Here is a 16,559-nt window from a genome sequence, read left to right on the forward strand (position 1 = left end):
CAGAACGTGAATTCTCAAATACCTAGCTCTGTCTTTAATCTTCTGGTGGTAGTTAACGCTCAATATTTAGCCTTGGGTCCTGGTTTTGTCAAGTGGTGAGAAAAATGTATTACTTCTTTAATTTTCTAAGCTTTAAGAGACCTCCCTGAGAAATACCAATAAATGAATCATCCTGGTTTAATATTTTCTCCAAAAAGTCAGCACATGAGATAGAGAAGTCAGAAAGCATTTATTCTTTTTAAAAAATAATTACTCCTTTTAAAACTTTTTTCATCAAATATTCATATATTACTATAATTACATGTCATCTTATTGATAGGCTCTAAGTGAGACTTAGAAATTATGAAGTGAAATTATAAAGAGAAATTATGGAGTGATGTTATTGAAACAAAAATCTGAGATACTTAAACAGAAACAACTGCCTCAAAACTGGGAACTCTTTCCAGTGATATAGTCATGATAGTTTCAGTAGTAAAATAATGGAGGAAATCTGGGAAATGTAACTTAATAATTTTTATATTCATTAATTCATTGTTTCAGCTTAGTCAGTAATTATTTATTTGCTAGGCACTGACCTAGGGGCTGAGGATGTAAAATATATGGTCTCAAGAATTTACAGCCTAGTCAAGTAGATTTTATAAATATGTAAATATATTAAAATACAGCCAGTTAAAATGTGCTAGAGAAAGACAGAAGATAAAGACGAGCTCTGTCTGGGGGCACTGGAGAAGGCTCGCAGAGAAAGTGAGTTATGACCGCCGAGCCTTGAAGAATGATTAAGCACTTGTGAAGACTAATAGGAGACTGCTTGGGAAAATAGAAATGATTAAGTGTGACTGACGACAGAGTCCATGAAAGACTTGAAATAAGAAATGGGGCCCTCCCATCTCAGCACCGTCCCCCTCTTTTCTTGTTTATGCTGTGTTCCTTCAAACCCAGGTCAACTAAATCATGGGCTTTTACACTGAGAACACTTCAGCACACTCTCTCATATTCTAAACATTTCCCAGTTCTTTCTAGTTTGGCATTTCCACACATCTAAGCTATGAAATCTAAATCTTGTAAAACCTTGTTTGAATTATACTCCAGACATACATACAATAGTGGCTGGAGTTTATGTTTCTTGACCTTTGCTCATCAAACATCCAAGTAGAACATGGAATTTTATATAAGTACTTCTTAAATGAATCTTTCTTAAGTAAGACAAATTTTCATTTCAAATTTCCTCTTACTCTTTATAAAACAAGTTTACATATTTTCTGATCTTGTGATGTATTTGACCAGGTTAATATCTTTCAAAAAGTTATAATTAAAGTCTGTTGCACCAAACCCTTGGGAAAGTCTGATACTAATATTTTATGACTCCATTAGTGAGATTATACATGTTATCATTCTTCTCTATGAAATCAGACTTTAAAATGTATTTTCTTCATTTTGCCTAACTTTTATGAAATCATGGAAAAATTCTTAAAAAGGAAATAATTTTAAATGGCTTGATAGTTTGGGGTTTTATCCTCCCCTTCACAGATAGACCACCTCTTTCTCACTCCCTGTGTTGTTATTGTAGAAGCTGGTTGTATATTCTCGTGTCCAGAAATGACCAGTAGCTTTCAGAGCTTCAAATTTTACTGTTAGGCATCAGGGACAGAACAGGAACTGTGTCCGCCCACTGCTCACACAGAACATCATTTCCTAACGGCAGGCAAGCAGAACTTGCCTTAAAACACCTCCCAAGAGGCATCCTAAAGCACATCATTTAGAAACTCTGCATCCTGTTCAAGCAATTAATACCTCAATCAAATCTGTGCTAACATCAGTAGTGTCAGAAAAATTCATTAATTTTTTTCCATTCCATGATTCGTTAAGCAAAAGGCTTTCCAAAAAAAAAAAATTCTTATTTTTACAAACTGGAAAGTGCTGCCAATGCATAATGGTTATAGAAACATCCCTTTCTTAACTGCCTGCTTTGAAGATTAACTTCGGTTGATAATTCCGCCTGCTGTTTGCACAATGGCTTTCTGAAGTGCATTAGAGACCTTAGACCTCCAGCCACATCCACAAGACTCTAGTGCTGATGGGACTGTGTGACTAAAAGGATTTTTGTTTTGCTGTTTTAACGTAGAAGCTGGGAACTGAATTCCTCCACTCGCTTGTACTTAGAGGTAATCTAGAGGCTATTAGAATAGGCCAGCAGTATTAGAATGACTCTAGTGAACAGAAGTGTGAAAAATGTTGTCATTGCTATCTTGAGGCACTTTGTCTAAGGTATAAGCAAAAACTTGATTTACTTTATATATTCATTGTTTTGTTATTATAATATTTATCACACTCAAAGTAAACACCATTGTGCTTATAAGCACCTACAAAGCCATACAGATCCATCTCCCTTCCCTATCCGTATCCCCATCTTCTGCTACCTACCTATAGCCTCCTTGGTGTTCTTTGAACACACTTAGGATGTGCCCACCTCTTGGCCTTTGTACTTGCTCTTCTCTTGTCTGGAACATTCTTCCCCCTTCTATAGGCATGGCTCTCTCCCTGACCTCTTTCAGAGCTCTTTCCATGAGTCGCTTTATCACTGAGACCTTCACTGATGCCCCAGCTTAAAATACTACCACATGTACTTCTCCCAATCCCTGTCCCCACATTTACTTTAGCACTTACCACCTGACACAACTTTATATTTTACTTGTTTATTTGTTTACTGTCTTTCTCCATTCACTAGAAAATCAAGGCCAGGGGGGCATGCATTTTTGCTTATTTTGTTCACTGCTGTATCCCCAGTGCCTAGCCTGACACTCAAAAACTGTTAAGTGGATGAATTAATGAAGGAACTGAAAAGGATTCACCAAGCAATTACTATGTGCCAGCTACCATTTATGATAAAAGACTTTTAGAGCAAAGAAAGCAGTAACCGGACAATTACACTATTGTTGGTAAATTCTATGAAAGAGTGTCATAGGGGTGCTTTGGAGAACAAAAGAAGGGGACCTTACCCCAATGGTGGGGACAGTGAGCTCTGAATAATGGAATAGGTGGAGGAGAGAGGACCAGAGAGAGCCCGAGGTGCAGAGGTGGAGTTGTGAAAGGGTGGCGTCTGTGGTGAACTACAGCTATTACAAAAGCCTGGACTTTTCTCAAAAGCTGTGGAAAGCCATTGAAGGATTTTTCAGCAGAGGAAAGGGTGAACCTGTTAGCCTTTTCCAAAGCTCCCCCAGGCAACACTGTGCAGGAAGGACTGAAGGAGACTGAAAGCAGAGTGGCCCTCAGGTGGGTGTCACCTTAGCTAGGTGAGCGAGAAGAGAGTTTGAACAAAGCGATGCAGCTGAAGAAGAGGCTGGACCAGAGAGATGTCCTTGAGGAGGTATCTGCGGACTTGGAGCAGGAGGAGCGAAGGGTCCCTCTCAGGCCTGAGTGCACGCTTTTGGTAAAGGCGCACCCAATGGAGACTATCATATTTCTTTCACTTACTTGCTCACCATATTCTACATAATATTTTACATAATATTTAGAAATGGAATCTAGCAGGGGTTGGGGAAAATAGGAAAGAAAATCAGTTCACTATATAATTTCCTACTACTTTATAGTTGTTAACTTTGCGTAGCTCTCCATGGTCTTTTCTGAAAGATCAAGAAGACTTGGTGTGAAAGTTTATCTGCAGATAAGTGATATTGTTACTCCACACACAGAATTTTTCATTGGCTCATGTGTCTTTTATCTTTTGAATAAAGTTATGTCCATTATGAAAAATCCTTCAATGAAAAAAGTTCCTACATTTTACATCACCCAGAACCTGTATTGAAATGAGCAAACATTATTTTAAGGTTCGAATTACAGTTTAGTACTTCTGGAGTTACACTTAAAGAAATATAGCTTAATATGTTGAAATTTTATATGTTAGTTTTTAATCTAGAGACATATAAATAAATTATTTTGAAAAATAAAAGAGACTAGATTATTGCCATTTTAATTGGTTGTATACAAAGTATATACAAATATAAAGGTGTCCACCAAGAAAATGTCTAAGAAAGGAATAATTCATTGATTAATAAAAATGAACTAAAGAAATCGACTCTTTGGTTTGAAAAACTATTTGATTCAAACTTAAGTCATGAGGATAACAACAATGGAATTATTTTAGAAATCTTAGAACACTAGAAAAATTGACTTTAATTTTAGGAATAAGAAGCAGCATTAGTTTGACTAGTAAATAATGAACTTATGACATTCTTCATCCAAGTCGTTATTCATAATGACTTTTGAGTAAGCTGAAAACGTAAATAAATTTAGGAAAGATTAGATAAGTTAGTGAGTGGTTCTTTGGCATTTACCCATTACTTTATAAATTTATATTGGTACTAGAAACCACAAAAGTAATCAAATGTCTACATTAATCAACTTAACCAACTAGTAGCAATGTAACCTAAGTTCAAAATCAATTTTTGAGCAGTGAAGCTTTCATTTGTAAGCTTAAATTTAATGACCACAGTGTCACAGATATATAATGGGATTATTAATCTAAGGATACTCAAAACACATACAGACAGGTAAAATCTCGATCAACAAAATAGCTATTTGGAGTGTGTGTGTGTGTCTATACTTACTTGACCGTGTGTCTGTACCTTGTATTCAACGCTGCTGTATTCCCAGTCTCCTCCTAGTAACGGATGACACCATCCTTGGCCTGCTATCATTTTTACTGCCAGTGAGATCAAAGGAGTATATGCACGTTTTTGGTAGCTAAGAATATATCCTTGCAACATTGTTATGAATATTCCACAAGATGTATTAATAACTCAAAATTAATGTTATATCTTAAAAACTGCTTATATTTTTCGAGTTTAGCAAAAATAGCAGTAGTTCCTAACAGTAAAGAAAAATATTTATTTTCTTTATAGCTATCCTTTGACTTTCATTAAATATTGTAAGATATACAATTAATATAATTTTATGAATTTCAGAGTTATGAGTAGGCCTTCTAAATCTCTGACTTAACGTGATCATGCAGCAGACCAAATTAGAAAATACCAGATATGTTAGTCTCTAGTTAAAACACTTGATTTAAAATTTGTCCTTATTTTTTACATGAAATATTCCCTTCCAGGGTTATACATCAGTGCAATGAAATATTCAATTTTAGTGAACAGTATTTTCTCAAGTGGCAAAGTTAGGTTTATAATGGAAAACAAATCTTTTTGAATTGAACATGTACATTCTCAGTCTAAACATTGAATTAATGTACTTTTTGTTATATGATTTCCTTTCTAACATCAACATTTTAAGAAGTGAAATACTCTGGAGACGCTTGGAAAAATGGCATCATAGACAATGATGGAACCCAAGTCTTTCCTTCACTCTCAGATCTCCTATCACTACAACTTCCAAATTCTGCCTTTACTTAGCATTAACATTCACTTCCCAAGCAATTTACCCAAGTGAGGAAATGACTAAACCTGTTTATGTGCTGAGGGGAAGGAGCTAGTGGAGAGCAGAAGACTCTGATATGATGCAGGGATAATGGATTGAGAAAGGTCCCTGAGGGCAGAGGCAAAGACGGATTCCAGAGTCTACTGGAAGCATTCTCCCTGGATAGGAGGAGAGCCTCTTCTTCCTCTGATAGAGGAAGGAGGTCCACATGGGTTTGAATTGATGAGAGACACGATGTTGGGGGAATTTTCACCTCATAGCCTCTATGTTCTCTGCAAAATCTAAAACAGGGACAATTTTAAATAGAAGGAGTGAGATGGATGAGAATGACCACACAGATGTGTCAGATAACAAGCTCATTAAGATGTTGGTTGGTTGAGTAAATCAAAAAGGAATCTATAAAGGTGATATTGCCCAGTGCGCTTTCAATAACCTAAAGCTGATTATATGAGGAAATTGTTAGTCTTCCTGTAAGGATTACAAAATAATTTCTGAGGAACGGATTCTCTGAATGTTCCTAAACATTGTGTATTTTTAATGTGTGGCCAGTTCTTCCTCTAATGACCATTCTAGTGCTTTATTTAATGTTACAGAGTGTGAATGTCTGATGCTGATTAACTGAAATGTCACACATTGAAAATAAGCTAGTTGGGCCGGCCCAGTGGCTTGGTGGTTAAGTGAGTGCGCTCCACTGCTGGCGACCCGGGTTCGGATCCCGGGCTCACACCGACGCGCTGCTTCTCCGGCCATGCTGAGGCCGCGTCCCACATACAGCAACTAGAAGGATGTGCAGCTATGACACACAACTATCTACTGGGGCTTTGGGGGGAAAAAATAAATAAATAAAAAAAAAAAAAAAAAAAGAAAATAAGCTAGTCATAGTTAAGGGTAATGGAATAAAGGACTTTTTACATGAAATGATAGAGTATCTATAACTTTGTTAAAATATACTAAAATTAAAAGTATTTTTGAAAGAATTGGAAGAAAAGTTCTTAATATTCTTATTTAAAAATAGACATGAATAGTCAGAATTATAGCTGTATCTCTTTGTGCTCTTTTCCACCATCCCAAAGCTGTGCCTTGTTCTAAATAAAACCAACAGAATCCCAACACTGACTTCGTGGTTGAAAAACTGCTAAATCTCAGAACTGCCACATTTCCATTTTCTATGTAAATATTCTCATTCATCTTCCTGAATTTTATATCCCTCCCTCCACCCCCCCGCCAAGTATCATAGTTTAAACGACAGCTGACAGCATCTTTTGTTCCCTTTTCTAGTATACTCTAGATGCCATGATTGGCCTTGGCATCCACTACTTTGTAAACAAGTTTTTGTACAGGTTGATCAGCCACATTTCATAAGAGGAAGAATAGAGCAAAACATGTTTCTCTGTAATGCTATTCAATTATTTCCTCTGCAAATCCGCTGACTGAGTTTTTCAGGTGCAGAAGTCACAGAATGTGTCGGTTTGCTGGGGAACTGCATTGCAAAAAACTGCTTTTAGCAGCAACATCTCCAGCCTTCTAAATGAGATTGATGTGATGATAGATTTTCAGGTATTTGAAGAAACAGATGAGCTGGAACAGCAAAGCTTCTTTCTTGTTTTAAAGGAAAAATCAGAATCCTACTGCATATGCTTAATGTTCTTCAAAAGAGAACAAGAGAGAAGAAAAGACCCATTGTGTACTTCCAACCGAAAATTTTCATTTTCCTTGATGTACAAAACATCAGCATATTTCAGCACGGAGAAGCTTCCAGAATAGGCCAGTTTTAATTGGTCATTTGACTTTAAATGGTTACGGTACTATGTTAATTGGATTGTTTTCCTTTGTTTAGGGTCCTCTGGGGCCTCCAGGACAAAAGGTAGAGTATAAACAATACTGTGGAAGTAATTATCCTCCATTGCCTGACGGCCAGCTTGAGATGGGAGTGGAATTAGCTACTGTAAACCATGCTGAAGCGGTCTGGTTTGTGCATTCGGCTTTCTAAAAATATAATCATATAACGTGGGCCATTAGATTTCTAATCAACTCCATTGTAGAAAATCCAATAAATCCGGAGCAGACTCTTTTTTTAAGCTGTCTGTCAAACTTGTAGGTTATTGAATTTTTAATTTAAAAACTGGTAAAACATTGTGACAAAACTTAGAATGTGCAGGGTCCTTTGGCAGTGCAAGTTGAATGCATAGCCTGACTCAAATGTATGATGAACAAATGACCATAGAACTGACTGGAACAAAAGACGGACTTGTTGCTTGGTGGCTGTATTCCCGTGGCCCATGAGTGTGTTCCTTTGCTGAGGTAACCTGAAAAGGGGCTTCCTGACTGTCATTTCAACATTATCCACAGTCATCAGAATTGATCATTACATTCTGATGGAGAAGGTCTAGCACTTCTAAAATTGCATCAATACCACAGTAGTAAATATATCAATAGCAGGTAGATGGCCCTTTGCCAACAAAATATCACTAAGTCCCCATTCCCCATTGCACCTCCCACCCCACTGCAGGGGAGAAAAAGGATATTTAACCTGCAGAAAACTAAAGAAAACAATTGTATTACAACAGGTGGAAAAGTGATTATTCTTTATCTTTGGAATCCATCAAAGATAGGGACTTCTTATCCCCCAAGCACTAGGCATGTGGCATCTGTTGAAACATGATCCTACAAACCAAGCAAAAGCCAATAAGTTGTGAGACAACTTGTGTGTAGGAACACTTTGTCCTTCGCAATAATGTCTCTATTAAGCATAGTGTGAAATTGTAAAGCTACCTTAATCCACATGCGACCAGGATAAAATTACTGCCTCAGGCTTCAGGAAGTCCTTTAATGACCCACTCAATATAACCATGAAAGCACTAAAGAACTGGCCATCTCAATGTTTTTTGCATATAATGACTATATTTTTAATAGACTTTATTTTTTAGAGAAGTTTTAGATTTACAATTACTGTTTTTAAAAAACTTTTTTCCATGATTATTAAAGCAATTTAATATCATCCATCTACCAAGAAAAACCTATTTTCTAGTCCTAGACAAAGAATAAGCACATTCTATTTAAAAATGGTTTCTCCAGAGCCTAAAAGGGAAGTGTACAGAGGGAAATGACATCACTATTTGAAAACATTTGTTTATGTTTCTGTATCCAGTGAAATGTCACAGATTTTCCGGGTAATAACTGGCTCTCTTGTTCTCAGCTCACCCCGCCATGTCCGAGCATTCGCATTACCCCAGTGCGCATGTGCACATGCACATACGCGCTTAATATATTATATACGCAAGTTGTGTTGTTCCTAGTCAGTGTTTAACATTGTAACATCTTTTCTGTCTACTTTGGAAGACGTATTCACGCTCTAGTGGCTGAAATGTACTCACTGAATGTCCAGGGGGAAATGCTTCAAATACAGCCAATTTGAGTTTACAGCACGGGTCCCTTATTTGACTGTGTAACAAATGGTTGTTATTTTAATTACCCTTTTTGTTTTATGGTATTTAAACTCATGACATTCAAGAGTTACTGTTACTGCTGGGCTTTTTCCAGATGGAAGTAGGCCTATTTATTTATTAAAAGCGCCCAAATTTAAAGCCATGTGGCCTTCTGATAGCTATGGATCTCAATTTATGGTGTGGATTTCTTTAAAATCATATTGGGATTAAGTGGCTGTTTAGAAACACGGTTAAATTTAACCCCATAGTTTCTGGGAAAGGTTGATGAATCTGCCTACATTATTGTGTATTCGAACAGTGGATAAGATCTGAAAAACACAGCCTCCCAGGCGTGTTGTGGCAAGGTAAAGTTATGGCTGATATAACTAGTACAATATACATTTAGAATTGAAGTATTTTTTGGTTATGATATCAATGTAATTTAATCATGTGTCTCCTTAGGGTTCTGTTGGAGCACCTGGAATTCCAGGGATGAATGGGCAAAAGGTGAGTTCTATAGAATATAGTATTTTTGATCATTTGGAGAGGATTAAAATCACAAAGTTATTCTAGTCAGTAATGTTAATAATAAGTTTTTTTGCTTATAAAAACACTATGCTTTTGAAATAGAGGGAGATTATGGTGCAAATGATCAAATTAGTTTAATTTTTAAAGATGTATTATGTAGTCAGAAACTCAGAAAATTTTCCATTTTATTTTGGTAAGTTATGTATGACATACAACTATATCTTTCTCATAAGTATATATGGAGTAGACAAAATGCTGTGTTTAATATTGTGATAAACAAAATGACCTCTAGCTTATCCTCATCGTGACAAAAGTAATATGTATTATTTCTTTTGTTAACAAAAGTTATTCTTGTAGAGGGAATCTGTTGAAATCTGAATCCAGAAGCAAGCTCTTTTTCCTGTTAAGCAAAATTAGGAGTTAAATAGACTTGCCAAGCTCTCTGGTAGCACACTTTTATTGTGTTGTTAATAATAAGGGAAAAAAAAGTAAAAAAAAACCAACTCTACAGCTCTGCATAGGCATATCCATGTGCAAGTATACTTTTATTCCTGTAATGTACTCACCAGTTGGGCAAAGTATCTAGCAGGTGGGTCTGGTGTTCTGTGCGCAACAGTCCTGACTGGTCCTTGATTTGGAACCTCTGCAGTGACCAGGGAAGACGTGGTGGCAGCTAACAAAGCTGTGAGCTGGGCCAGTCCACCAGGAGCCAGGGAGCTGAGCTAGGGTCTTTCCTGTCTCCCTCAGAGCTTTTGGACTGGCCCTTTGAAATCCTGTGTCCCATCAGCTTGGCTTCCCAGAGGGTTTTAAATCCGTGCACTCTGAATTGAATTCTGAAATCGTTAAGGAGCCCAACCTTTACAGACAGAATAGATCTCCTAGTGACCTTTTCTATCTTGTCAGTCTTTTCTTCTCTAATAAAAGATAAACGATCCCAGTTTAAAACCTACTGAGTGGCTAAGAGCATGAGTCTGACACTTAGGGGCCTTGCGAATTTTGGCCAAGTCCTTAAATTCTCTGGCCTCAGTTTCCTCGATCTGTAAAAGGGAAACAACAGCAGTTCCTACCTAACAGGGTCAAAGTGAGGATCAAATGAGTGATAGACATAAAGCCCTTATGGCAGTGTTGGATATTACTATTAAACTTTGCTTTCGTTTCATTTTAGTGAAATTCTGGAAATCTGATTGTTTTAAAAGAGGCTTTCTGTTTCCAGAATTCCCAGGTGAAGTTAATGTTTTCCTCCGTGGCTGGTGGTGTCCTTTAGTCCTTTAGTCCACAGACCAAACATTGCACACCCCTCACTAGTTAACTGCCCATGCCACAGCTCTGTTTTCTGTTTAGTAAATGTGTATCCATTTGCTTCACAAATCCTGGAAAACAGAGATTAACTTTCTGTTCAGAATATTGCAGATCATGGAAGGAAACACAAGCAAAAATGTGAAAATGTATTCATTCTAAGATGGATTTGAAAATTATGTAAATCAAGATAATATTTAGAAAGCATAAAATATGGATAGAACATAAATGTTGTTTTTAACATTGGTGAAAAATAAACCTTGGATGCCTAAGGTTAGTGTTTTGCTTTTTCTTCTTGGCTTCTTTTCTTTTTTCAACTTTAAGACAGTCATGAAAATTTATAGAAACCTTTAACCTGAAACAAAACAACTTTAAAACTGTCATATGTATGTTTCTGAAGACTACATATTCTTTATTTTTGCAAAGGAAATATGCAATTTCCTTAGCAAGAGAAAGGAATGTGACATTTTCTTGTCATAGTCACCAAGTTTAAATTATATTTCAAGGCAATAGACAGTTAATATTTGGAGTTTTATGTTTTGTTATACATCTTTGTGGCATTTTAAAGTGTTTTCTGTGAAGCCTGGGGAAGCTAAGTGGTTTCACACTTTTATGAAGGTATCACCATCATGTAGTTTAAGATTGGTTTTCCTACTCCATGGAACTTAACCTGAAACTTTGTATGTGGAATTTCTGTTAATTCTAGTCATTATCTAACATTTGTAATATCTGCTGTATCATCTTTAGGAAAATAAAGTGCAAAAAACAAGTTGCCTTCACTGAAATGGCAAGTCATTTAGATAATAAAAACGCGGTTGGAAATAGAGTAATTCTATAGTTAGAGCATATGAAATGTGTCTTGGATCTCTAGAATTTGTTTTTCTAAGAAGAGAGCTTACAATGACATAATTTTTTTAGAAAGTACCTAAATGTCCTTAAGCTATCTTGAGAAAATGTTTTTTTCCACATTCAATTTCACTTTTTCCAAAGAAGTACTTTTGATGCTTAGAAAATAGTTTTCAGAAAATGGTTAAGAAAGGATATGATTTCTAAGCCATCAGAAATACAGCAAATAACTAGAAAATAAAAAGATTTTATAAGATTTTTCTCTTATACAGAAGAAAACTAAACTATTTAAGAAAATATTTTCTGCTGGAACTTTTCCATCCATTCAGATTGACAAAATTGGTGATTGGCTTTGGCCAATAAACTTAGTGGTGACATTTTTTTTTTTTACACTATTTTCCTTTAAATCTTGGTCACCTTGACTGCTAATCTGAATATTTCTTATTTTTGTAATGCTCTTCCGTTTCTTCAGATTGTATTAGGAAAAAAGACTTACGTAAGCAGTAACATGGCATTAAACTCCAATCTAGCCCTTTCTGTCATCACAATCTATGAAGGGCTGTTGAGCATCCTCCTGTGAGAAGTGGGAGGCGGTGTGGTACAGAGGAAAGGGTGCAGACTCTGCAGTCAGAGAGAGAATGCCTCAAGTCCTTGTCCTCATTTGGGCAAGTTACTTAATTTTTCTAAGGCTCAGGTGTAAAATATAAATACAGACCTTGCAGCCGTAACTAGATAATGCCTCTAAAGTGAACGAAATGTAACAAGTGCTCAATAAATGTTACCTAGTATCTGTAGTAGTGTCATCACACCTGAAGAGTTTCAACCCTAGGCTTACCCTCAAGCAGGGAGCAGAAGCCGGTGGAATTCATGATCTGAAGAAAATGAATATACAGAATTACACAAGAAGGTAGGATGTTTCTCTGTCCCCTGGCGCTCTCTCCACTCTCCCACCCAAGAGCCCTGTCCTGGAGTTGGATGCTCTATGCTCTCCCAACCCACGTGCAGCCTCTGAAAGACCCTTTTTCTCTCTGGTCTCAAGGTGGCTTCATCTGAAAAATGAGAGAGGGGGCTGTACTAATTTATCTCTAGGTCTCTAAGAGATCCCACAAAAGGTCACCCATGTCTCATTTCCAATTCAACCAGCTTCTAGCATCCTCTGTTCCCAATTCTGAAAGCTATTTCTATAATTTGGACTTGTTTCCAACAGCAGAAGCAGTTGATGCAGATCTCATGCTTAAGTCCTACCTGAAAATATGAAACCTTGCCCTCTTCTTCTCTGGCTAATTATATTGGACACAAAAATTTTTGTAATTCTCATGAATAGATCTTGTTTAAAGGTATAATTAACATTTTACTTGTGCTTCATGATTCATTCTCCCTCTCTCTCTCTCTCTTTATCTCTCTCATACACACGCACACACACACATACATGAAGAGATGTATATCTGAATATTTGTCGGTTAAACCTATTCTCAGATATACTGGAGAACTGGGGGCTTTTTGAAATAATTTTGTGGTAGAACCATTTTTTTAAATGAAGAATCCTTTGACAAAATAAATTGTGTCTACGATTTTTGTTTTAAAATCTCAGCTCTTAATAGGTGTTATTAGAACCCTCTATTTTTCTACTCTTTCCGCATTTTCACGTTAATTGGCACCCATAAGAATAAATCATCATAATGGCAGGTTATTTGGATAGCAGTCAGTGCCCAGCACTGTGTAAATGCCATGGAGGAGGAGGTCCGGGAACAGGGACAGGGCGCATTAAAAGTCTCATTTGTGTAGCTTTTAGTTCACATCCTTGACTCTCTGTTACTAGGAAAATAATGTTAAATATTTTCAAGATTAAAAACAAATTATTTTGTCTAAGCAAGCAAGAACATTTCTGATGCCCCAGAGTCATAGGGCTTGTTTCCAAAGCAAAAGATAAATATCAGATGATCTTGTTTCATGTATTTTTCAAGTGTTTTCTGGAATTTATTATTTTTAAAACTTCAAAATACAATACAAATGAAAAGTTACTATTAGTATATCATCTATGCATCTATCCCAGATAGCTATGTGATTTTTAAGTAACATTAAATTTTAATTAGTTCATCATTATTGATATTTAGAGTTCCTTTTCATCTCTTCTCCCTGGGTCTCACAGTTCTTCACTGACATTAATCCTCACAGCCTGCTTCTAATGGCATTTTTATTATAAGTATATTTAGAGAGCAGATAAATTGAGGCTTTCAGGCTTCCAAAGGTCAAGCTATTTATTCAAATCTATACAGTGGGCTATACAATGAACTCAGTATTTTTTATTCTTGATTCACTTACTGTAATCACGAAATATACACTGTTTTCTTTGGCTATGTTGACTCTTATCATTAAACCGTCTGAATTAAATTCCTGAAGGATTTGACTATGTTATAGTTCCGCTTGTTTTCTGGTTAGTTAGCTTAAAATTTCCTGTAGCAGAATTTACCCAGTGATCTCTTACCTAATACATGTATGACTTTTCGATTTTAGACTTGAAGAAAAGATATTTGGAGTAAATAAAGTGATTGATTTCTGATTCCAGATTAAGTAATTGTTCTCGAGAAGTGTCTTATAGCAATTCAATCCTTTTGCGGGTTAAAGTTGAGAATTAAATTATTTTTATTAATTTTTCTATCTTTTAAAGTTAGCAGTCGTGTACATTAGAATTCAAGAATACATGACTGTTTTCTCTCTATATAACTATAAGAACTATAGTAACTATAATCATAGGATGTGTTCTTTCTTCTTAAAGAAACATCATCATTTTCCTGATACAAAATATTTCATATGGTCCAATCACTTCATCCCTGAGTGTGATTCATACATTCTCGGTTTTATATACAAGCTTACTCTTAAAGAGGTTTTCATTCAATTTTACTTGTTAAGTGGAACAAATGATATTCCTATTCTTTATGTAATTAATTTTAAGTTCCTTTAGAGAGGAATAAAAAGTTAATTGAAAGAGGTAATTCAATGCTGGCTTGAAGTAAAACAATTATAATAAGGTTTTTTAAAACCACTTTCCTCCTGACTTCATTGTTGTTATAAAATTTGATACCAGTTATCTTTCTACTAAATGAAAATATTGGGAGAGGGGAGAATGAAAAGTTGAGGGAATAGGGTTGACAAGAAGAGGGATGTGAGCAGACAGGAAGCTGCTCACAGGGTGTCACAAAGGAACAACAAAGCAGATGTGCTTGAATGAATTATGACATCAGCAGGTCCACTTATTTTCCATTTTAATTGAAAAGACACTATATTTTATAGAGGGTATCACAAAAATACTTATTTACTAGATCTGATTAAATTGCATACATAATCTGGGAAAGCTTTTTTAAAAACTTCCCTTAAATGTATCCATTGATTCGCTTATTGATTTCTTTGATCATCCATTCAGCCCTTACTACCAAGTGCCAGGCACCACCTGATCACTGACGTTGAAGCTGTCTCTGCCCTCGTGGAATTTCCAGCCTCATTAGAGACAGGGCCGTTAAATGAACAGTTATACCAAAAATCTGTTAATTTACAGTGCTGTTAAATCCTGTGGCAGAGAAGTGCAGGGCAGCCTGGCCTGGTGCAGAGGGTCGAGGATGCTTCCCTGAACAGGTGACTTCAGGTGAGACTTAAAAGATGGGCAGCAGTTGGCAAGGGGAAGAGAAACTATCACTGTGTTGCAGTACTTAACAAATTAAATCATGGACAACCGTGGTCTTAGAATGCTGTTTCTAAAACACTGTATTAGTAACCACTATAGGGTTTTGTATTCATCATGGACTTCTTTTTCTCCAATTTTACGACCACTAAAATATTAAATCAATATTAGCACAAAACCTATTCTTGTATCATTAGCTGTGATCTCTAAATGATACTCTCAATTTTGAAATTTATATTAAAAATAAGGCTTCAATGAAATGTAACTTTTTGTGACAATCAAAACAGGTTAGCCTTTACCCAATTCCATTCATTTGACATCAGGCCACATTGCCAAGGGGATAGTGCTGTGAAATAGCACTGGTGGGGTTAATTGATGAGAAATGGAGTTTTCTTCAGGATCCTCTTTTCTGTCTTCTCTACCCAGTGCAGGCAATAGAAGAGTGTGGTCGATAGTAATTACATTTCTTCGGCATCTACTGTCAGGCACTGTCCTGAGTGTTGTGTGCATATCAGCTCACTTACTCCTCACAGCAATCCTAGGAAGTGGGTGCTAGTCTTATCTCCATTTTGTTAATGAGGAAACTGAGACACAGAAAGGATAAGTGTTTCACCCAGGGTCACCAGGTGCTTGTGGTAGAGTTCTGCTCCCTCTGTGAAGGGTGTGGATTTTACGTTCAGACTATCCCAGCTCTGCTATGCAGTCTTTGTGTGACCCTAGACAAGTTACTCACCTTCTCTGAGCCTTAGTTTCTTCATTTGTCAAGTGAGGATGATCATATTTACCTCAAAGCTTAATCATAAAAAATAAAGATAATAAATGTAACTGTTCATTAAAAGACATTATTAAATCAGAATAGACTGTTTTCCTCTTTGAGTTGGAGGCATTAACAACTCCATGACTCGGAAACCTCCTGGGTGTAAGCGACATTGAGTAAGGACTGTTATCGTCTCTTTCTGCTCCTCTTCACTGATCTTGAAAATTCTTCCAGCTGGACAGAACCATTTACCATTCCTGTTAATAATTAGGCACATTCTCTTCCCAAGGGAAAAGAATAATTTATCATGCAAACTATACAGAGATTTGTTATTGAGAACTGTACTTTAGGAAAGAGGAAATTAGCTGGGTCTTTAAACTTCAGAAATGGATATATTATCAAGAGCACAGTCTTTAAAATGGAGGTGTTTATTGGTCATGTAACTGGAACGTCCGGCACTGATGCAGCCTTCAGCTTCGCTGTGCTCTGGCAGCTAAACCTCATCACGAAGAACCCAGGTTCTTTCATCTCTTGGCTCTGTCTCCTACGATGCCGCCTTCATCTAATTCCTGCTCTCCTCGTGGCTGCAAGGTGGCTGCCAATC

At 36.5% G+C, this 16,559-nt stretch overlaps 1 protein-coding gene across 1 annotated transcript in view; it reads left to right on the forward strand.

Annotated features, from left to right (window-relative positions):
- The window catches only part of COL25A1 (collagen type XXV alpha 1 chain), a 445,780-nt gene that overhangs the window by 333,659 nt on the left and 95,562 nt on the right, over positions 1 to 16,559 (forward strand). The window contains exons 11-12 of the mRNA XM_087437749.1: positions 7,265 to 7,291; positions 9,315 to 9,359. Coding sequence (XP_087293875.1) covers positions 7,265 to 7,291; positions 9,315 to 9,359 — 72 coding nt within the window. The remainder of the gene's footprint in view (positions 1 to 7,264; positions 7,292 to 9,314; positions 9,360 to 16,559) is intronic.

The sequence above is a fragment of the Ceratotherium simum genome, chromosome 12 (assembly GCF_057802395.1).
Source record: "Ceratotherium simum simum isolate JZ-2026a chromosome 12, ASM5780239v1, whole genome shotgun sequence".
NCBI lineage: Eukaryota > Metazoa > Chordata > Mammalia > Perissodactyla > Rhinocerotidae > Ceratotherium > Ceratotherium simum.